This window comes from Erpetoichthys calabaricus, chromosome 11 (genome assembly GCF_900747795.2).
Source record: "Erpetoichthys calabaricus chromosome 11, fErpCal1.3, whole genome shotgun sequence".
Classification (NCBI taxonomy): domain Eukaryota; kingdom Metazoa; phylum Chordata; class Cladistia; order Polypteriformes; family Polypteridae; genus Erpetoichthys; species Erpetoichthys calabaricus.
In genome coordinates, this window is record NC_041404.2 from 32,899,815 (window position 1) to 32,924,160 (window position 24,346).

At 35.8% G+C, this 24,346-nt stretch overlaps 1 protein-coding gene across 1 annotated transcript in view; it reads right to left on the minus strand.

The window, feature by feature from the left end:
* Positions 1-24,346, minus strand: part of grk6 (G protein-coupled receptor kinase 6) — a 108,471-nt gene that overhangs the window by 26,816 nt on the left and 57,309 nt on the right. Inside the window, exons 3-8 of the mRNA XM_028812922.2 lie at positions 18,567-18,679; positions 12,576-12,653; positions 7,293-7,393; positions 2,381-2,473; positions 940-1,003; positions 37-177 (exon numbers count right to left, since the gene is read on the minus strand). Of these exons, the coding sequence (XP_028668755.1) occupies positions 37-177; positions 940-1,003; positions 2,381-2,473; positions 7,293-7,393; positions 12,576-12,653; positions 18,567-18,679 (590 nt within the window). The remainder of the gene's footprint in view (positions 1-36; positions 178-939; positions 1,004-2,380; positions 2,474-7,292; positions 7,394-12,575; positions 12,654-18,566; positions 18,680-24,346) is intronic.

Here is a 24,346-nt window from a genome sequence, read left to right on the forward strand (position 1 = left end):
ACTCAACAAAATTTTAAACAAATTCTGTGTACTTACTACAAACCTACTGTTCACTTTTTCCAAAATTTGCTTCTCATTTAATGCCATTGACTCTCCCTTTCTCTTTTTAATTCTCTTCTTTTCAAGCTTCTTACAAGCATACATTTTACCAGTTGCCCGAACTTGACAGGCACATACCTTGATAGACAGAAAAACATAACAGAAATTAACTAAATTCATTCTTTTGCCAGTCACAAACAACCCTGAACAACATTAAATGGCTTGAAAAAAGTATTTTTAAAAACTGAATTTAACTGAATATTATACAGCATGTTTCTTTATTAAAAATATAAAAACCTAATGGCTATGTTAGAACAGAGCGTAATTAAAGTTAAAGTTTTAATTTAGGTTTATTTTTGAAAATGTTTAAATAAAGTAACAATATGTTATGAATACATGCACATTCATGTGGTCTCCTATAGCCAACACTATAATGCAGTCCATTCATTAACTTGACATGGCAGTGAGCTAAAGGACATGACGCTGAATAAACAATCGGTACACATAAAAATAAAGAAATCCTGCTTCATAGCAATACACTTCAAAAACCAATAAGGAGAAATGCTGAAACAGGTGGAGTGTTACCGGAGTCTTATACTGCCCAAGTAAAGGTTAAGGTAGACTAAAACTAAACTACTGCATGTTGGCTATGGTTTCTAAGGTCATAATTTAACAAAAGGAAAGTAAGCACCAATCTTTTATTTAAATGATTCTGACTGTAGGCAAAATAGCAAAATAAAAAACTGACCTGTATACTATAAGCACAAACAATATCAGGCACTATCACAATGCACACACCTTTGCAGTACAGTACATATCACTAAATTAACATCTGTAATTTAACATTTAAAATGTTAATAGTACGTCTGAAAGTGGAAAGAATATCAAGTAAAAAATTACTTCTCCAAAGCCTCCCTTTCCAAGAACACGGTAGTGGCGAAATGTATTCTTTGTAATCGGCTGCCTAGAAAATAGAGAAATAAAACAATATTAGAAGCTGGGCAGTAGGTATTCCTAGACAGTTTCCACTCAAACATTACTCAAAACAGAAATAACTGACTTCTGTGTGGAATTTGTATACTGTCATCATAATTGTAAGGGTTTACTCCTTGTTCACCGAAGCTAAATTGCTCCTACATGTTTATGCGTCTGTTTTTGATCAGCAACATATTGGTATTCCATTCAATTTACAATTACTGATTTTCATCTGTGGCTGCCAGGAAAGTTCTTTTTCTTACTCAGTATTGTAAATATGATTGAGAAGATATAGGAAAAAACAGACACATCCATGTTGATGTTATGTACAAGAATGCTTTCACCTTCTTTCCTACAGGGATTTATGTTTTACTTCTAAAATATTTACTTTCAACTTCAAAATAACATGAATATTCTTTTACAGTTTTGTAGTATGTTTCTTGGATAACAGGAGACACTATATACTGTTATTTGATGACTAATGGTAGCAATACAATGTCAAGTAAAACTGACACTGACCAATAACAGTAATGTATTCTCATGTACAGTCTTGGGGGGGTTTAGGGGGCAGGTGAGGACTCTGGTTACATTGCTTTCCCGTGTCCTTTACCTAATATTAGATTTTGAGTAAAGGTTTGAAAACATTCAGTGGAAGAAATTACAATAATAATTTTTTCACAGCACTGAATTTGCTCTGCTGGTCTATAAAATTACCACTAAAATAAACTTAATTTCAAGATTTTTGAAAATTAACAAATTACAAATTAGACTAATATCACTTTAAAAACACATATTATTTTGCAGTACTCCATGCAGAAGACAGGCTTTGTATACTTAAATTTACAAACCCAAAAGATTAATGGAAAGATAGCAATATTTACATACATAAAAAATTATGGTCCATAAACTCTGGCTATTTCAAGATTTTTTTTTCTTTAGTGCCCATTTGTTTTCAAATTAGCATCAGAATTTCAAGCAAACCTGGAGCACTTCCAGTGAAAGGAACGCATAAATGTTTACTGCATTTACAGTATTACTGTATTGTTTACAGTAATACTGTAAATGATTGTATTGGTGCACTTACAGTGAAGAGTTACTGTACATATGGGTTTTTTTTAAACCTTTACAGTAATTATACAAAAGACATGGTCAAAAACTTCTCCTCCAGAAATTGCACAGCCAATACCTCATCTGAAGGCTACTAACCTTGATATAACACATCATCACCTTTAAACTTTCTATTCCCATTCAAGAATGTGTACTCAGTTCTTCCTCATAATATAAACCCTCAATTTAACATTCATTTTGCTGAAAGAAAGTATTGATTTATTGTTTGGCACAATTTTAAGGATAACAGAAGACATACCTTTCCAGCCATTTCCACTGAAGAAATCTATTGAAGAACATGCTATCAAGGTAATCTGCAAATGGTGCCACACTTAAATAGTCATGGATCAGACTGTATAAACAAATATTTAAAAACAAAGTTAAACATTATGATATTTAGCACATTTACAACAGTGAAAGCAGTAGCAATCAATCATTACAAAAAATTCCTTTTTAACACTGACTCTCCATACATTATATTATATATATGGTATTGTGGAGGCACTAATCCTTAACAAATACTGTATGTTGTTAAAGAGACTTGGGCTGCTGGTATGGTTACCCCGACAAATAAACAGTTTGACAAAAAGTAATCCAAATTGTGATCACATCAAAATTAAATTATGACTTCACCAGAACCGAGATGCAGGAACTGACTGTAGGAGCAACCTCTGGGGGTAGTTTTCCCAAGAGAGTGTTTAGTGACTACTTGACACATGCATCGTGCTGTGAACACTGTAAAGAAACTGTGTGCAACCACTGTGGAGGCAAAACAACCGCAAGGTGAAGACTGAGAAATACACATGAATTCCAGACATACATGACAGAGAATCTGACATACTAATCTAATATTTGCATTTTTAACCTTCCCAAAGATGAAAAACTGCACAATGCTGTTTCATATGCCTGCGGCTTTAGGGTTCTGATCTACCTAAAATCAATCCCATGAAATGGCATCTAGTGGTGTAAAAATCGACAATAAAATTAATTACAATAACAAAATAAAACAAAATATAGCACCTTAACAGTGAATTCAGCTTTGAGGACAATAGGTGAAAGATGATTAATGCCTGACATGATGTCAAACCAAGCTGGAATATTGTAAAATAGCAAAATACACTACAATGTTTTTACAGTCTGTATTGGAAAGAATATGGCATTGTGATTAGAGTACTATGATGGACTTTCAGAGTGTTTGATTGCAACATTTATACTTTAAGACTGTAAAGTACTAAGTTGTGACAGAAAATAACATTGAGCGTTCTTAATAGCAAGAATGTACAAAGTTGTCATAAAATGCTTACAGAGCACATAAAACATAATGAAGTGAATAAAATCAATATTATAGTTAACTGTATTATCAATGATGTACATAATGTACTTGTTCATTACAGAAAATTTTCCCAATCATGTTTCCTCATTGAGATCTCTCCAATTTCTATGAAAATTATGCAAAAACCATTACACAAATGATTTTCTTTTATACAAGCTGGACGGCCTAAAGTGGAAATGAGACTAGTCTTTGTTCAATTACAAAAATCAATACAGAATCCATTATCTTGTGTGTTCAAATATTTTTCTCCCTAGTGAATATCTACCCATGCTGCAACTTTGATTATTTTATTTTGTTAGTAACAAAAAATAAAGTAGTTACTATCACATATGCAAAAAAATAAAAATGATCCTCCAAAATGAACACAAAACAAATTTTTAATTATCTGGAAATTTAATTTGGTTTTACAACTTATTTTCTCACTGTTATTTAATAATATTTTATTCTTTCTGAAGCAGTCTTTGTTCTATTCTTATTTTCTTTGCCAAAACTTCTACTGTAGCATGTAGCTTAAAATGCATAAGACAGCAAATACCTCAAAATTTTAAAACCAACAATTACTTTACCTTTGTAGTTCTAAAAGTTTATCACAATCTTTACAAGACATAGACTAAAATGTCTATAACTTATGCAGAACATGTAAAAAAAACGATACATTTAACATACAAATATACAAATGAAGTATACTTTAGAAATAACAATTTTACCCATTAATCATATCTACAGTAGCAATACCAATGAAATATTTCAAGTTTAAAATGATGGCAGGGTGCTGAAATGTTAGTAATAAAAAGGAGATAGCATTTTCTATCTAGCAGAATTAAGTGAGAGAATGTCAGAGCACAATTTCAGATAGTGCTTTCTTGATATTACAGCAAACAGCTTATACTGTCTTTATTTCTGTGTTATACTGTAGCACTGTGTAATAAATATTCTAGAGTAGATGAACTGCAGTGCATAACGAGTGTCCAGAATGTTGTACAAGACCTGTAACTGGCAAATACTTAAGCAAGTCTTCTTTATGAGTTTCTTTAATGTATGTAAAAAATAATCTGGTGATTCCAAATTGAGAGTTGGGGTGGTAAGTTTAAGTGGACCCTGTGATAGACAGACTTCGGCCCTATTCAGGGTGGTTTGCTTCCTTCCTCCCAGTGCTGTCAGGATGGGCTTCTGGCCCCCCAGATCCTGAACTGAATTAAGTGGGTCTCAAAATAGAATTGTATACCAATGTGACATTGTTTATAACATACAAAGTATGTGTAATTTAAAAAAAACAAAACCTTGGAAGTCTACTTTGAGGAAAAAAAGGCAAATAAAAAGACATATTATAAATGGCTGAAATTAAATCAAGGGACATCATGCTCAAACATCATAATGTGTCACTAAGACTGCATCTAGACTGCAGGAGTTTTGGCCATCGGACTCAATATATAAAAGGAATTATTTGAATCATGTAATTGAAACAGAGAACATGACACTTGTAACAAATGCTTGTAGGAGATACTGTGATATTGGGACAACTTAGCTATTGCTTACCAAAAGATGTTGCTGTTTAATCTCCACTGGTTTGTAAAATTTCATATGTTCTTATGTACTGTATGTCTCCACCCTTTAAGGGAAATTTCTTAATTTAGTTGCTACAAAATCAGATACATGATTAATAAAATACTGGTAAACAACAAAAAACACCCAAGCAAATCATCTTAATGATATACTGGGTCACAACAAGCTAAAAGAACAGCTTAAGTGTGTCTTTTCATGAACGTCACCAGAGTCTAGGACTGTAGACTGGAGAGATGCGACACTTTTCTTTAATGTGAAATTTCACCATTTGATGTTTTGAGGATGTCAGTGGTTCAGCCACCATTCCAGAATCGCTCATAAATGCTACACACTCAATCGAGTCAATTGAATATGATTAGCATTATTGCTGTGCTCTTCAAAGCATTCACTCAACATATGGGTCCTGTGGATAGCAGCACTGTCATCCCAGTATATCCACTAACATAAAGATATAAATGCTTCATCACAGTATCAATGTAATCACTCCAAATTGATTTGTATCTGTTGGTATTTACCTTAACCATGACAGGAAAATACATGGCATACACTAACAGAGGAATAAGAAACATTCACTGTGGGAAACAAGTAGTTGCCACCAGGCCAGAGTGTATCTTGGCCACTTACAATCATACCATCCAAATTTGCTTATTTGCTTTTCCTTTGCAATTCAAAACAGTGTATTGTGGTCAAAGAGTTTATGTTTTTGTCCACAGCTGCTCCATGCCAATGTTGTGGTTTCTTGAGACTTCAATGCTGTCATCACTATCATCACTTCAACTACTGTTCCCAGAGAAATATCTCCACTGGTACAGCTGCCAAATGTAGCAACAATCAGCTCTCTCTGAAAGTCACCCAAAGATCTCTTCCACAAGTCGTACTAGACAACACAACAAGCACATTTTTGCACACAGCCTTATACCTAATGGGATTCTAATTGCCTAAATATCTCAAGTGACCACATCTGTGAAAAAGCATTAGCTTTTAAAATCGATCATTTTGTTAGTTACCTCTCTATAAAGCTGAAAGATGATTTCTGTATTTTTATTGCTTTAACAAGGGAATGTCTAAAGCAAGCCTTTAATACTTCAGCCTAAAGTGACAAACATCATGCCAAAAATGTAAACTGGACACAGCATGCATTCTTTCTATCCTGCATCTCATCAAACATTCCTACTTATCACAGTCCAGAATCCATCCATATCTCACATCTTATGATACTGCAACCAGCAGTGACGATATACTCTTCAATTGGATTTGGCGAGTTTAATGATGTTATGCTACATTTTTACCAAATGACAGCCAGAAGACTGGCGGTGGGTGTTAAAGTAACTTTTTACCTTTCTTAAATACAGCTGTGTTGCAGGATAACTATTTGGGAGAGTGATGGATGCAGAACACGTGTGACTATATACTGAAAGAAAATTTTTTTTTTTTTGTTTTGGTGTGTGGCTATATGAACCCTTTAAGGTAGATCAGAATTCAGTTGTCTCCTAACACCAAGTTTCATGTATTTCACCAGAAGGCTAACTTAATATTATAATATTAATATTTCTTGTTGATAAGGAAAAGGACAGGTGTTCTCTTCCCCACATAAAACTGTGTTGCGTTTGATTTATAAGCAAAAATCTTGTTCTTTTCTTTACTAAAAATTTTTATTAGTGTTCCGAGTTTAGTTTACTAGCAGAAAAGGACAAGTGTCTTCTTGAAAAGACAGGCAATAACTCTGCAGCTGTAAGACTGGCATTTCCAATTTGCACATACGTGATGCAATTACTGGACATTTTTCCACCTCCACTAAGCATTGCAAACCTAACCCAAACACTATATAGAACAATGTTTGCTATATTTCGAAGAAGAAAAAAAATACAAAAATGTTTAACATTTCTGAACTCTACTGCTTATACGGACATACTTCTTACTAACACTGCTTTATGTCTTTTAAATAATCACCATTTAGTAGTCACAAAAGAATGCTTAACGCATGCATTTAATGAGTATTCAAAGAAGCACAAGTAAAGTGATGCATGGAAATGAAACTCTCATGACAACTAAAACTGAAATATACTGCATTCATGTGTAAGCCCATCTCCAAGGCAATTTCATAATAAGATTACAAAATAACAGCATTTTATCTAATTATTCTGTTAAAAGCAGCATATAACTTCTCCTTCCTGTAAATATTCTTATCTTGCATAATGTCTGTTCAGTAATAAAGTTTAGAATTTATTAGAGAAGGTTTACATTAGCCAGGATTTAGTTATTTTATAAAGCTCACTTAGTACTCTCTTTAAATAGCTCCTTGCAAGGCTCCTGGTCCAGAGTTTCAATGCAGCTACCCACCAGCTCCTGTGGTATCTCAGAGATATATTCATCTGACTGCAAGTAGAAGAAAGAAACATTTCAAAATTAATTCACACTTCACTTATGGAGAATAATCCTCAAAATACCCACAGATATTGTGACTGTCTTTATAAAATTTTGCAAATGTAACATAACATTCTGAACCTTGCTTAATCAAAATCGGTATTGAACTGGCTCGAAGATTACCTCAGCATCATTTTGCACAAGGCATAAAACAGCCCTGTACAAGGCAGCCGGTACAACATAAGACCAACTTATTTACACAACCAACACAACTTAAACAAAATTAGTTTGAAATCTTTGAGTATGTTGGAGGACCTTGACATAAAACAAAAGCAGACAGAAACAGAATATTGAAATTCACATTCCCAACAACCAGGTACCAAATTTGAACCCTGAACACTAGATCTGTGACCCAGGAGCAATAGCCACTTCACTAAAGAAATTGTTTGTAAAGAAGTGTTATAAAATGTAAAAGCATGGTATATTATTTTTGAATATAGCAAAAAAAAAAAAAAAGAAAAGAAAGAAATAGAGTAATATAAAAATGAATAAGCTTCCTAAAAATAATCTGAAAGTTTAAAATGCCAAATAATCCTGAACTGGACAACCAGGACAGAAAACGGACAGATTGATCAGTGGCAACTCAGAGTGTTTTCGACCAAGTGTCACTTTGCTCAAGTCAAATCTAAAAGCAGACCACTTGAGCCTGACAATCACCTGTGGGTGTTATTCTGTGCTGCCTGTTGTAAATACTTTTGGGAATTGTGTTTATGTGTAAAATACTTAAAATCCAATGTTTAACTGTAGTTACATTTCATAGTTCCAGATTTAAGCCAATGATCCAAGATAGCCCCCTTTTCCTCGAGGATCAATTAACAGCTGGTAGCCTGTCAGCACAGATGTGTGTGTCACTGGAGTCATGGATTGAAAACACTGTCTTGACCAGATATGGCTCTCCAAACTGACATTGAGTTTAGAAGAGATACCTGCAAAGTGACCGTGATCAGCTAGAGCAGAGAGAGACTGGAAGAAGTAGAATTGAAGGAAAAGTTGTTACCGTTTGCAAGAAAGTTATCATGGTGTGCTACTTGGTGGAAGTTTTAGATCCATTTCTCATGTATCTAAATAGATTGATGAAGCAGCTCCAATGTCAGCTAGCATTGGGAATGGTTACAACTAAAAGCTTAAATAAGTACATAAAAGACAAATGTAAATGAGCAATTTAACAGTGACAACTCTTAGCTTGTGAACCACTTGACTCACTCTTGTGGACCACACTTTGAGTACCACTGAGATAGATATATGCATGGATCAAGGCACTTTTAGGGATTTTGTACCTGAGTAAAAAATTAGTCTGTGGTAATGTGTGAAATGAAATGAAGGCAACTGACATGCTTGAGCTCAGCTGTTGGCCACCCGTGGGGCTTGCTTTCGCACGTGCGACCAGCAGGGGTTCAGTTTAAAATAGAAAGTTGCCCAGGTTGTGTCGTGGTATGCGGCATGCCAACTGCTACATGGATAGGTGCATAGAGCAGATTGGCTGGATAATCTTCCAGGTTATATTTCATTCATTCATTACATTTATATAGCGCTTATATTTAAGGAGCTCCCGGTTAACAGGGGGGGTTAGTAGTGATGTGCAAGACGACTGTTTTTAGATTTTTGTTTCATTTTATTCAGTTCACCAAAATGATTAGAATCTCTTAATTACTGATTCGTTCACTTCAAAAACAACAACAAGCTATATTCTAGTTCAAAATCTGGTATCGTGTCATAACAGTGTAACAGCTTTAACCACCAAACAATTTAAACAATATAAACAGCAAGCAACAAAATAAGTAATTCACACGTAATAATAATAATTATAATAATCCTCTTTATTGAATTTTGACAATAAATAAAATTTCAACAATAAATAAGAATAAAAAAAAAATCGTACAAATAGAACCTTAGAATAGTGCACACACCACAATAAAACCGTGAGAACACTTAAGTATGACTAAATAAAATTGATTTCAGTTTTGGATTAATCTCCCGCAATTTCCTCCTTTTATATCCTGTCCTGAAATTCAATGAACTGCGAGTCACCTGTATGCAGTTCATTCGTCAGTTCAGTGCAAGAACAGATTCTTTCGTTGAACTAGTTCAGTGTACTATACTGAGAGTCTCTTGTCTGCAGTTCATGAATAAACTTGCAATGCTTCTCCAGATCAGTAGGGGGCATACTGGTTCATTCAGTCAGACACTGTACTGAGATGGTCATTGTCACTGATCAATGGGAGGTGCTTGGTGTTATCTACCAAGTCTATAATTGGCTAGTTGTCGACATAGCCTATCAGTAAACTGTTTCAGTAAAACGGTTTATTTCCCAAAGACAGCGTTTAAGTTAAAATGATAGCACTGGACTGTCGTGGAATGCTATCTATCTATCTATCTATCTATCTATCTATCTATCTATCTATATAAAACGTAGCACGTACTGCACATCTCTTGAAAAGATTTGTTCTTTAATGTCATTAAACTAGTACGTTCGTTCATTGCACAAACAGACAGACAGACAGATACTTACACTATTAATCCCAAGGGGAAATTCACATACTCCAGCAGCAGCTTAGTGGACCTAAAGGCGAGGTACGGTTAAGTACTGCTGAGCTACGGAGGGAGCACTTGACTTTCATGACAGCTTTGTAAATATTTTTTGTACTCTGAGTGAGGTGTGTATATTATCCATCCATCCATCCATCCATCCATTTTCCAACCTGCTGAATCCGAACACAGGGTCATGGGGGGTCTGCTGGAGCCAATCCCAGCCAACACAGGGCACAAGGCAGGAACCAATCCCGGGCAGGGTGCCAACCCACCGCAGGACACACACACACACACCCACACACCAAGCACACACTAGGGCCAATTTAGCATCGCCAATCCACCTAACCTGCATGTCTTTGGAGTGTGGGAGTAACCGGGGCGCCCGGAGGAAACCCACGCAGACACGGGGAGAACATGCAAACTCCACACAGGGAGGACCCGGGAAGTGAACTTGGGTTTCCTAACTGCGAGGCAGCAGCGCTACCACTGCGCCACCGTGCTGCCCTGTATGTATATATATATATATATATATATATATATATATATATATATATATATATATATATATATACACACACATATACATATACATATATACACACACACACATATACACACACATTTTATTTTGTTTTTCGTTTGGAATTGGTGCAATTGTTTTTCTTTTTGTATATACACGCACACTTGATTTTACTTGTATATATTTTTTCTCTATTTTTCCCTTTTGAGAAGCTTCCTGAGCCAGGGATAAAGAAGGAAGATTACTTTCATTTTGGTCTGTGTGAGTGTTTTTTTGATGGAATGTCAGCACTGAAGGACTGTGAAATAAAGCCCTCCTGACCCTGCTATGTTTTTGTAGTACAGCACTCTTGTAAATAAATTTGCAAATTTCACCCATCAATTTTGGTCTGTGTCTCTTCTCTCCTCTCCTTCTTCTGATCATCTCATGAACTATCAGATGTCCAGAGTGTAGGTTGGGACTACTTTCCTACTACACAGGATACCACAGAATCAAATGCTGAATGAATTTAGATTTTATTCAGCAAAAGAATAAGCCTTCAAAAAAGATAGCAGTGTCACCACCACTTTAAATACCAGTAAATTTGAGTTGTATTGATGCAATATTAATAAAAACTAACGTTCAATGGTTTAAACTGAATGCATGCAATCAAGCAACATTAGTGCCGGGGTGGTTTTTGATGAGTGTAGAGTTGCAAAATAACATTAAACTATAGTCACACTGCACTGAAATGTTCATCTTCCAAAAAAAGGTGAAGAAGAAACAAAAGCACTTGTCCTCTTGTCAGTGTTTCTCAAAATAGTACACTGCAGCATGTCTCTGGGAAGAGTAGGCAAGAAGGTAGAAAGGCAGGGAAAAAGGCTAACAATCCTGCTGCTCACCAAGGGACAAACTACATACATACTATGGATACAAGGTGAGACAAAAAATAACCAGACTGGGCTTGGGGCTTTCCTGGAAAACCATCTGGAGGTTGGCCGAATGTGAATCATACAACTATATCCCCTACTACACGCCCTCTCAAACCGCCGACCGGCTAGGTATATATCCTGTGAATATCCCAGTCAGTATTTGCACAAGAATCGCTACACAAATTGCCGCTACAATGTCGGGTGAAAAAAAAAAAAAAATCAATACAGTGAATCAACATCAAATTTCTCATGAAATTGAACAAAACGGCCACAAAAACTTATGAAATGATAAAAACAGTGTGCGGTGATAACAGTTTGTCTCACACATAAGTTTTTGAGTGGCATAAACGTTTCAAGGAAGGACAAGAAAATGTGGAAGATGTTCAACACCCAGATTGAGTTTGGGGTGCTTCACTAAGACAACGCTCCTACACTCATTTTTATTCAATGCATGAAGTGAAGACAGAAACGGCAAGCCTGTTAAAGTGCCTCAAGCAAGAATACTTCCAGCACTGTTTCAATCAATGGAAGATACGTATGGAACAGTGTAGAGATCAGGGAGGGGGATTATATAAAATGTTTAGAATGCTGGGATTCATCAATAAATTTTTTTTTTTTTACCAATCCGGTTATTTTTGTGTCTCACCTCGTATATATTACATTTTTCAGATATTCATAGTATTGTCTAAGAAAGATAACCAAGTTGTATTCCAGCAATTTCTGTATGATGTAAACACATGTTAAAATGTAATCGCAAGAAAAAAATAAATCATGAAAAGTGCAGTATATGTCTCAAAAAATATGTAATAAATTAATGCTAATTATCTTGTGTAAATACACCTTTAACATTTGCGAGAACCACAAACATTTACAATGTAACACTGTAATATGTCAGAGGTTTAGACACAGGTGGATAACCAAGGAAAAACACTGAATGTACATGCAGGGCAAGAGATAGCAAATATTTTTGAATTATTCCGTTACCTGTCTTCAACTAGGTACTGTGGCTAGTTCTAAATAAAAAAAATCAATTATATGTATTAACATTACAAACTAACAACAAAAAGTAAAGCAAGAAAAAAAAAAAAACATTGTCTCTTACTATATAAATGTAATGAATTATTACTATTATTATTATTACTGTACATTGTAAAATACTGGATTAAGGACATACCTTTGGATTTAAGTATTTTTCAATCAATTGCTGCCCACATTCTTTTCTTTTTTCGTCTGGTGTGACTTCATAGTCTGCCTACAAAAAGAATAAGTGAAAATCTTTCATATGAAACTTAAAAACTACATTTTGATACTTTGTTGTTTTGAACTATGCTCAACAAAACAAGATTTACTATATCAAATTTCAGCACCAGAAATTAAGTACAGTATGTGTATCTGGTCTTAGTTTGTTTTACATAAATCTTCTGTTGGAAAACAACTCATATGTCATCTTATGTCACATCATGACCTTGAATTACCACAATCGCCATTAGTGCTTTGCATCTTTAAAGTCTGAAGTGTGACATTGATGTCAGTTTTAGAAGGATCAAACTCAACTTTGTAATGTAAGCAAATATGGAATTGGGGTAGCAAAGGACATGTAAACGTATTCTGCAAAGGTGGTGTGCTCATCTTTCACACAAAGTATGTGCTTCTTGTCAACTTTCATCTTGTATTCCAGTTTTGTTTAACATAAATAAATGCACAGGACAATTAAGCTTTTTATGGTGTAAGCTTCAATTTAGGTAGCTTTCACTTCTTCTTAATCACTGAAATGCAGGGTTGAGCAAATGTAAACACATCACTCAAATTTCTTGCCAATAGCCTTTTTTTGTATTAGCAGCCTCAAAATTTCTACTGACTACTGACACTGCTACTTCAAAAATCCACAAATTTTATTGACTTCTAAAAACTGCCACCAGCTTAGTGTGCATGTTATCTATAACTAAATTATCACTTCCATCATAATTTCTATAAAGGTGGGCCCTGTACTAGACAGGAAAGGGGTGACTCAGGTTTAACTCTTTCAGGGCGGATGTCGATTTTTGTCAACACAAGGGGTTGAGGGTCGATGATGACTAAAAAGTCAACATCCAGGGGCAGAGGGCAATAAAAGATGCAAACATCAATAAAACTCACCGTTCCATTATAGGCTGACCCTCTTTGCTATGAGGACCATTAGAATCGTTGACTTGATGTTGAACCCCTGCATGTGTGCGAGTAGCGTAAACAACGTCTACAATGGCATCGATGTCAGGCAACAGAGCAAAGTGAATGTGTAAAGCTAAATACTATATATATTTGCATATTATTGCTGAATTGGACTGACTTAAACTCCGATTTTGATAGAAGTCATCTGGAGATCGAAAATGAAAGTCAGGTACCTGCATCAGCTGATTGGTCCCCAGCTGATCATAGTGCTGAACATACTCGTGTAGATACTACAGATTACCAACTACTCAACTATTTCAAGTTGCCCAACCCCCCCCCCCCCCCCCCAAAAAACCCCTAGCTAGAAAGCGCCTTTCAGCTAATTAGTGAGGAGACAAACAAGAATGAGAATTTACATACTGCAGAGGTTCGTAGAACATAAAACACAGTGACACTTGTCATAAATAACCATCCTGAATTGTGTGTGAAACCAATGGTGTGCGTGCTTTTAAAAAAAACAGTTTTTTGGAAAAAAAATATTCAGCCCTGGGGAAAAAGAAAAAAAAATTAGCCCTAAGAGAGTTAAAATGATATTTTCAGTGATTTAAGTCAGATACTGTAAATAATAAAAATAATGCAATACACTTAAAAAAAATTGTTTAACTGGCAGGCTCTTGGGTGTAGCATTTAAGGCACCAGATTTAATTCCTACCTCTGACACTGTGAAATTATGAGCAATTACCATCATCTGCCTCTGTCCTATTTAAATCATATGTAAAAACATTTATAATAATACAAATCTTGTAAGTGAAACAGGATAAAGAATTAACAAAATTTGTAACACAGATATGGCCCACAAAGCCATATCTGACCTTTTGGTATACTTTACTGTCTGCCATGCCTCACAGACAGACAGACATTTTTTGTTCATTTTCATTGCAAAGTAAGAATTTCGCTGTTCTATGTACACTTGATAATGATGATCCTATGCACGTATGATATTTTTCAATGCTTCTTAATTCAATTCAAGGTTGTATTGGGGACCAAGGCCTTTTCTGTAAGGTATGAATTTAGTATGGATTTTGTAACAACCTTTATACTTGTATTCTAAAAATGAGCTGATTAACTTGCAAACAAACAGTATATAACCAAGAAATTTGTCCAATCATAAAAAGTACAAAGGTGCTAATCTCAATGGTTTACATCAGTAAAGGTTGTAGGGAGTAAGCAAGTCACAGTAAATTTAGGGTATGTCAAATAATGAGTCAGCTAATACAACAACAATTTATTTGTATATAGTCCAGAAATCACACCAACCCGGTCTTAATGGTCTTTAACAGGTTGTGTTTAATTGACAGTCGCCAGCAAAAAAAAAAGGGGGAAAAAAATCTTGTAAAGAGCAATTCAATGCAAGTAGTCTTCTCATGCGTAGATGGGTGTTACAGTTATTGGTCCCTTATTGGTCTATACATATACATATACAGTAATCCCTCGCTATATCGCGCTTCGCCTTTCGCGGCTTCACTCTATCGTGGATTTTATATGTAAGCATATTTAAATATATATCGCGGATTTTTTGCTGGTTCGCGGATTTCTGCGGACAATGGGTCTTTTAATTTCTGGTACATGCTTCCTCAGTTGGTTTGCCCAGTTGATTTCATACAAGGGACGCTATTGGCAGATGGCTGAGAAGCTACCCAACTTACTTTTCTCTCTCTTGCGCTGACTTTCTCTGATCCTGATGTAGGGGGTGTGAGCAGGGGGGCTGTTCGCACACCTAGACGATACGGACGCTCGTCTAAAAATGCTGAAAGATTATCTTCCCATTGCTACCTTCTGTGCAGCTGCTTCGTGAAGCGACATGCTGCACGGTGCTTCGCATACTTTAAAGCTCGAAGGGCACGTATTGATTTTTGACTGCTTGTTTTTCTCCGTCTCTCTTCTCTCTCTCTCTCTCTCTCTTTCTCTGCTCCTGACGGAGGGGGTGTGAGCTGCCGCCTTCAACAGCTTTGTGCCGCGGTGCTTCGCATACTTAAAAGCCAAACAGCCCTATTGATTTGTTTGCTTTCCTCTCTCTCCTGACTCGCACTCCTTTGAAGAGGAAGATATGTTTGCATTCTTTTAATTGTGAGACGGAACTGTCATCTCTGTCTTGTCATGAAGCACAGTTTAAACTTTTGAAAAAGAGACAAATGTTTGTTTGCAGTGTTTGAATAAAGCTCCTATCTCTCTACAACCTCCCGTGTTTCTGCGCAAATCTGTGACCCAAGCATGACAATATAAAAATAACCATATAAACATATGGTTTCTACTTTGCGGATTTTCTTATTTCGTGGGTGCCTCTGGAACGCAACCCCCGTGATGGAGGAGGGATTACTGTATACACATAATAATACATTTTATTACACATAAATTTTATATAAACACACACACACACATACATACACATATATATATATATATATATATATATATATATATATATATATACAGTAATCCCTCCTCCATCGCGGGGGTTGCGTTCCAGAGCCACCCGCGAAATAAGAGAATCCGCGAAGTAGAAACCATATGTTTATATGCTTATTTTTATATTGTCATGCTTGGGTCACAGATTTGCGCAGAAACACAGGAGGTTGTAGAGAGACAGGAACGTTATTCAAACACTGCAAACAAACATTTGTCTCTTTTTCAAAAGTTTAAACTGTGCTCCATGACAAGACAGAGATGACAGTTCAGTCTCACAATTAAAAGAATGCAAACATATCTTCCTCTTCAAAGGAGCAAACAGATCAATAGGGCTGTTTGGCTTGTAAGTATGCGAAGCACCGCGGCACAAAGCTGTTGAAGGCGGCAGCTCACACCCCCTCCGTCAGGAGCAGAGAGAGAGAGACAGAGAGAGTTAGAGAGAGAGAGAGAGAGACAGATAAAAAAATCAATACGTGCCCTTTGAGCTTTTAAGTATGCGAAGCACCGTGCAGCATACTTAAAAGCTGCACACAGAAGGTAGCAACGTGAAGATAATCTTTCAGCATTTTTAGATGAGCGTCCGTATCGTCTAGGTGTGCGAACAGCCCCCCTGCTCACACCCCCTACGTCAGGATCACAGATAGTCAGCGCAAGAGAGAGAGAAAGAAAAGTAAGTTGGGTAGCTTCTCAGCCATCTGCCAATAGCGTCCCTTGTATGAAATCAACTGGGCAAACCAACTGAGGAAGCATGTACCAGAAATTAAAAGACCCATTGTCCGCAGAAACCCGCGAAGCAGCGAAAAATCCGCGATATATATTTAAATATGCTTACATATAAAATCCGCGATGGAGTGAAGCCGCGAAAGGCGAAGCGCGATATAGCGAGGGATTACTGTATATATATATATATATATATATATTATATATATATATACAGTACACCCCCAAAATTTGTGGGGGTTATGTTCCTAGAGCACCTGCAAATTGTGAAAAAACACAAATTTTGGATGTGGTTAAAAAAAAAAAAAGCCTATTTTTATAGTTTAAACCCTAAATATGCCCTCAAAACACTTTAATTTAATTTCAAACTCAGCTTAATACATTACCTAAAAAAAAGAATGTACAGGTAAACCTGCATACTGTACAGTACTGTACTGATATGACACCAGCAGTGCTAGAATGTAAAATACCGATGTTACCGCTATATGTACTGCAGTTCATGCAAGCGCATTTTCATTGCCAGAAACCTTAGAAGGTGCGGGGCGTGTCAGTGGCATCTTGGGGCTTTACCTCTTAAACTGCCACATACTTGGGGGTTAATGCATCCCTGGACGCCAAATACTTTTTTGCTGCACTTTAAGTAAACGTCCCATATAGATTTATTGTTCTTGTGCTTATTTGATGTATAGGTTATATTTTTGATCATGTTTCTTTTGCGTTTGTTTTTCTTTGACAGTCAACCATTTTTGTACCTTGGGTTCCCTGGTACTACTTGTTCTGTAACTGTGACACATAGGAGGTGCTACCTTGTTCTTTTATTAAAAATAAAAAACTGAAATATCACATTGAAATTAGTATTCACACCTTTTGTTATGACACTTGAAAGCAAGCTCAGGTGCATCCCATTCTATTGATCAGCTTTGAGATGTTTCTACACATTCATTGAAGTCCACCTATAGTATTTTGATTGGACATGATAAGGAAAAGCACACAACAGTCTAATAAAAGGTCCCACAGTTGCCAATATGTACCAGAGCAAAAACCAAACCATGTGATTGAAAGAATTACCAGTAGAGCTAAAAAAACAGGCTTGTGTGAACATACTGATATAAGGAAGGCTACAAAAAATTTCCACAGCAAGAAATATTCACAAGACCACAGTGGCCTCCATAAATCTTGCATGGAATAAGCTTACAACAAACCACAATTCTTCTTATAGCTGGCTGCCTAGCCAAACTGAGCATTCAGGGTAGAAAGGCGTCTGTAAGAGAGGTGACCAAGAACCCGATGGTCATTATGGCTGAGCTCCAGAGAACCTGTTGGAGATAGGAGAAACTTTCATAATGACAATCATCACTGCGACACTCCACTAGTGGCCAGATGACAGATGAAAGCCTGGAGTTTATAAAATGGCACCTAAAGGACTCTCAGACTATGAAAAACAAGATTCTGTAGTCTTTTAAAACCAAAGTTGAACCACTTTGTCTCAATTCTAAGTGTTATATCTGAAGGAAACCAGGCACTGCTCATTAACTGCATACAACCATTTTAATTATAAAGCATTGTGATATTTCAGTTTTATATTTTTAACAGATTTGGTAAAATTTCTAAAATCTTGCTTTTGTTTTGACAGTTTGGGAACTGACTGTTTGATGACAGAAAAATGAATTTATATGACTTTAGCATAAGACTGCAACATAACAGAATACAGTATGTAAAAGTGAAGGGGTCTGAATACTTTCTGAAAGATAAATGTCTTTTTCATTCTGGCTTTGTGCAAGATGAACTAATACATAAATGACCTTAGGATATATCTCAGAGCATATCTTACCACAGTATCCAGGAATTTAACACACCGTGCTAGTTCTGGCCTGGTGTCACAAAACTGTCGGAATAAGAGGCGTCCAATGGGCTGCTTTTCACACAGGCTGTTGTAGTCTTTCTCTAAAAAGGAAAATTATAATACGAGTTATTACTTATTGGCACTGCATTTTACCTGGTTTGCTTAAAAAAATCTCTGTACATAACTTGTGTTAAGAAATTTTTTTTTAAATTAAGAAAGACAAATATACATCACATACTTATTACAAATTAACTGTTATACAAATAATTGTAGGCATAGGAAGTAAAAGACAAAGTAAAAGAAGATGTCAAATGCATTTTTATTGACAGCACACTAAAATGAAACTGCAACTGTAAATTGTAAACTAATGGACTTCATCCATTAGTTTATCATGCATTTTTTCCTTGGACAATGCTATTATATGTTAAAGGAAACAAGAGCACACAAATATCCCTGAAAAAGTTAGAGAATCCAGCTAAAAGGGAAAGAATGCAAAGTTTTCTCTGTACTTTCCATAATTTATAAAAACAAATCAACAAATAATTTTCTATATCAGCCTTTTCCCCCAATTCAGTTTGTGTAGAACTAGAATCTGTTTAAGCAGCAGCAAATAGAAGGCAAGATCCAACAACCGTCTGTTTACACAAGTCAGCAGAATTTTGACATTCTTAATTGTAAAAACATCTTTAAAGTTATTGAAAGCTACAGGATTATTTACAGAAAACATCATCCACCCAAGACAATGAGATTTTATAATAAGAATATGATAAAACATACAACACACAGTTGAGCAACAACAGCATTAACTGCAAGACATATTTGCTGCTGATAGATGACCTTCATAAAACACAAATTAAAGGACAAATCAATACATCCAACAGGATGTCTTTGTACTGATAAATCTAAAGATTGAAAATGCTTAATGTTTCACATTTTATTTATTGTGAAATTGTAATCAGTTACAAATAGCTTGATAATAATTGAATTCCATGTGTACACTCAAAGATACATACACACACACACACACACACACACACACACATATATATTGCATTTCACTCACCTACCCCTAAACCCCCACACCGCCCATCCGTGCTTCACGCTGTTGTGAACAGGGGGGCTGAACGCACCCCAAGGAGACGCAGTCGCACCTCTGAAACCCCTATTAAACGGTGATACAATGTGAAACAAATAACAGTTGTTTTTTTACCTCCTCTTTGCTCTGTCAGCTGCTGGCTGGCTTCCTGCTGCTGATGTGCCACGTGATCTCCATTTCGTCTCTCTTCTCCCCCAGACATCCTCAGACACTATTCTATCTCTTTTCACTGTAATACTCTCCTTTTTTTTTTTTTTTTGAGACTTTTAAACTTTCCAACTTCCATTATCTCTAACCTGCTCTGCATGTGTATCACAGGACTTGCTTCCAAAGGTTGTAAGTATGACGTGACTTGACCGTCTCGTGGGATGTGAAAATGTCTGTCTCTCTTCAAAAGATCACGTCTCATCGCAAGTTTTTATATACGGTGGACCCTTGACTTACGAACTCAATTTGTTCGCGAGGGCTGGTTGTAACTCAAGTTGGTTGTAAGTCAAGACTATTTTTCCCATAAGAAATAATGGAAATTCGCATAATGCGTTCCGAACCTCCCACAGCAACACTTACTTAACCTTTTCATAATAAAAAAGGGTTGTATAATGTGCATAATTTACCAAAACACCAATAATTTTTCTAATGTACTAACCAGAAAGTTATAAAAAGTGCCTAGCCTACCAGAAACAACAATTTCATACTGTACTCACCAGGCTGCAGAAAGGGAGGAGGAGGAGAATGAAATGGAAGGTGGTTATTGTTTGGAAGGAGCCTCCGTATACAAATCTTTTCTTTGTAAAATTGTCGAGAAGGTGGATTTCGACATGCTGTACATATTAGCAAGATCGGTCACACGAACACCACTCTCATATTTCCACACAATTTCCTTCTTCATTTTGATTGTGATCGCTTTCTTTACCTTCGTTAACTTCTCTTCCTTCCTTAGCAATTGTCGAAATAAATTATATAAACCACTTCACTGACCGAAATTACGTCCACAAACACATGTATCTGGGCTCCAACTGACGCTTACAAACGCTCTCGGCTGTTTGTTTACAATCGCGCAAGCGGATACACATGACCGCATTCAGGTCGTAACGCAAGATGTTGGTCGTAAATCAAAACAAAAATTTCGGTCGTAAATCAAGTTGTTCGCATGTCAGGCTGGTCATAATCAGAATATAAGTGTAATGTCACTGTGCTCTGTACAAAAAAATATTTTATAAATCCACTCACATGTGCAGGCCTGGCCAAAATTAGCACACATGGGCTCTCAGCATTTAGAACTGCTAGGCAAGCATTTGAAGAGAGAAGGTACAACTATGAAAATGGGCATTGTACTATTTCTGTATGTTAGAGATGAAATTGAATCCTTTCCTTACCTTATTTGGAACCTAAGTAAGGGCCTGCACATGGAGAAAACAGTATAAAAGATTTGGACGGCAGCCAAATACCTCGAAGCCGACGGACGGATGGGGGATATTGTCATCCGGTTCTGAGAATCCTTCCAGCACAACGACAGAAAATGACAGACTATATATATATCGAGATCCCACCTTGATAAAAGTATTGTCCGTTTGTAATGCCTCATAAATCGTCAGTAAAGAAAGCTGAGGTATTTTCTCTTATGTGATTTCTTACCGCCAGATCACTATGGGAGAGATATCGCCTTTTGATATTATATCTATATAGTTTCAGGTTACTTAAAACAGCACAATTAAAAAGAACTTATTCCAACCAGGGAGCTATCGCCCCCTATTGGAAAGTAAGGGTTGAGAAAGCTTCCCATAATTAAGCCAGCTCTTTAAATGAACTTGTTGATTCAGTGCTCTTCAAGGGCTTGTGCAACTTCCTGCAAATAATTGCTTTATAACAGTATTTGCCACAGTATCTGTCCTAGACAAGTTAAAGAATAATTTTATAATATTTGCTCTCTCTTGCCCTACATGTACTTTCAGTGCCTTTCTGCTGTATTCTCGTGTGTCTGAACACCTTTTCACTGGTGCTCCCATTCTTAAGTATGTTCCCTTAAACCAAGCTTCTCTGACACTGTCACTGTTTTCTAGGTGCCTTTCTCACCTCCTGTCTGATTTTATACTTTTTGTCTTTGAAGACGACTCTCACAGCACACACCTTTACTCCTTGTGCGTCATACTTCCTCTTTTGACACATAATCAAGGCCAAACAGACTAATCAGATTGCTTTGAGGGACTGGACACACAGACCTTAAGTGTTTTAGCATTCATATCTACTATATAATATCTAATTTCTTAAACATATTATTATTATTATTATTAATAACTAGGGGGCTTCACCCCCTGCTCGCTTCGCTCGCCAACCCCCGTATTTGGTTTTCCAGATACACACTTTTAAGACTATTTTTTCTTTGAATTGTTGCTATTTCATTAATTTCACTTTTATTTCAGATATCTTCTGTAAAAACAATATTTGTAATCTTGCAAGTCCCAATATGCTGAATCTTTTTAATGAGGTCAGGATAGGTTTCTCTGTTTGGAATTTCAGCACAGACAAAACGATCTACATCATCAGCATTTAATAATTTTTTTTTACAAAGTAACAAAGTAAGTAGAATTCTGCATTGGACTCCTGTCTGTAAAATCGTGCTATTTTCCTCTCACAGTTCCAAAAGTACATGGGTTTACCAAGGTGATACCCCAGCTTTTGTCTAGGTTTTTGTACAAGGGCTAGACAGAACGGGGTAAATTTATGTTTTTAAATAAGCAGACAGATAAATATATATACATTAACAAAGTAACCAATAAATGCATGTGCGGTAAACTCTGTTTTTGAAATTCTCAAGATTCTTTATTTGTCACATGCATAGTTATACAGGACAACACACAGTGAAATGAATCCTGATCCGCTTATCAAAAACTGTGCAAAGTTAGAAGAATATCAGTTAGATTAACAAAAAGTCATAGATTGAAAGATAACAGTACAGTAGAACATAATAAATAAGTAAAATTATGTGAATAAAGTAGAATTAAGTGTTAAGGTGCAATACTATAGTAATTATTGTGCAAAACCAAAGTTAGACTGGTGCATAGTTAAATGAGGCAGTTTGTTTGTTTGCGCTACTGTGATCTTTACTTTTTTATATTTTCTAATTTTCCTACTTTCATATCCTTTAACTTTCTCCACGTGTATAGCGCCAACTTTTTTTTTTTTGAGCCTTTCTAATTTCCCTGGTTTCATAATCTCTAACCTGCTCTGCATGTGTTTAGCGCCAACGTTTGTAAACATCTCTATGAAGTTCTACTTTGTCATTTTACTCACTGTCATTTATTTAAGAGCCGGATTGGACGTGCTTTTTTTTCCAATTCCTCTTGTTCCGGGCTGATAATTCCTTTCCTTATTTTCTGAATTTGCACCTCGATTATTCTTTTTTGCTCTTTTTTCTGTCCAACGCATTTCTTTCTTCTTCTTTAATCGTCGACGTTTCATTTCTACCCTATTCATTTCATTTCTACCGTATTGACCTTATACACTTTATATGCACTGAGTCCTGGAGCTGTGTGTGCTGCATGACTGCCTTTACACTACTGATTTGTTTTTTTTTTATATTGCTTGTAAGTAGGGTGTGTCTTGCAAGACTCTCGTTCTATGTTCCCGTGAGACGCACCATGGCAGGTCTCTTTCATCTTGCGGGTCTTTAAATTATCTTCCGAGAAAAATCACGTATCGTAGACCATCAGAGCAGGGGACAGGATTTATTTTTATAATAGAGAGATAATAATAATAATAATGGTAAAACTAGTTAAGTAATAAAGATTGACATTTCTGCTTAAAATTGCATTAAATATTCATAATAACTAAACAAAGTTTGCAAGATTTTTTCACTTCATATTTGGATTAATTAAGTACACAACAGAACTTTATACATACTACTATAGATTTTATGGATGTTAGGTTCCATTTATGTTAATACGTTTGGAATTGCTTTGTTTTGTTCTGTGTTTAAACAACTTTGTATGTTTGTGTGTATGTGTTATGTAATTAATAAAGTTTGTAGTTCTGTTTTGCCTGTAAAATTGTTAAGGAGCTCAGAGTCTTTACTCCGTGAGGAGTGCAACACAAAAATAAACTGAATTAAATTATGAGCATGAGAATCATTCAATCAAGAGCCTCTGTTAGAAGTAATTCAATTATATTTAGCAATTTTTTAATTTAAGTGTAAAATTATCCTCTTAACTAATAAGAAATATCACGACAGAGTATATTTTTTATATCAAAATAAGCATGAAGTAAGCACTGAAGGCTGCTTTCCACTAAAAACAGTTGGCTGAAATGCAAGATTATTATGTAAACATGTGGCATGCAAATAAGCATGGAAGTTGCTAGTGCTGGGTGTAATTTTCATACATTTTTAATCAAGAGAGGAAATGGACTGCCTATTGTGTTCAGAGAAATACCACAAATTTGGTATGTGGTAATTTCAAAATTTGATTTAGACAGCCAAATCTATGAATTGTAAAATATCAGTACAGATTGGAGTAAGTTAGATGTGGCAGGGATGTTTAGTGGTTAGCACTGCTATCTCTTAACTCCAGTTGACTAGTCTTAAATTCTGGCCTAATCACTGTCTACGTAGTGTTTGCGTATTATTATGTTATAGATTCTCCTGTCATATAGAGAAGATGTCCATGTTATATTATTT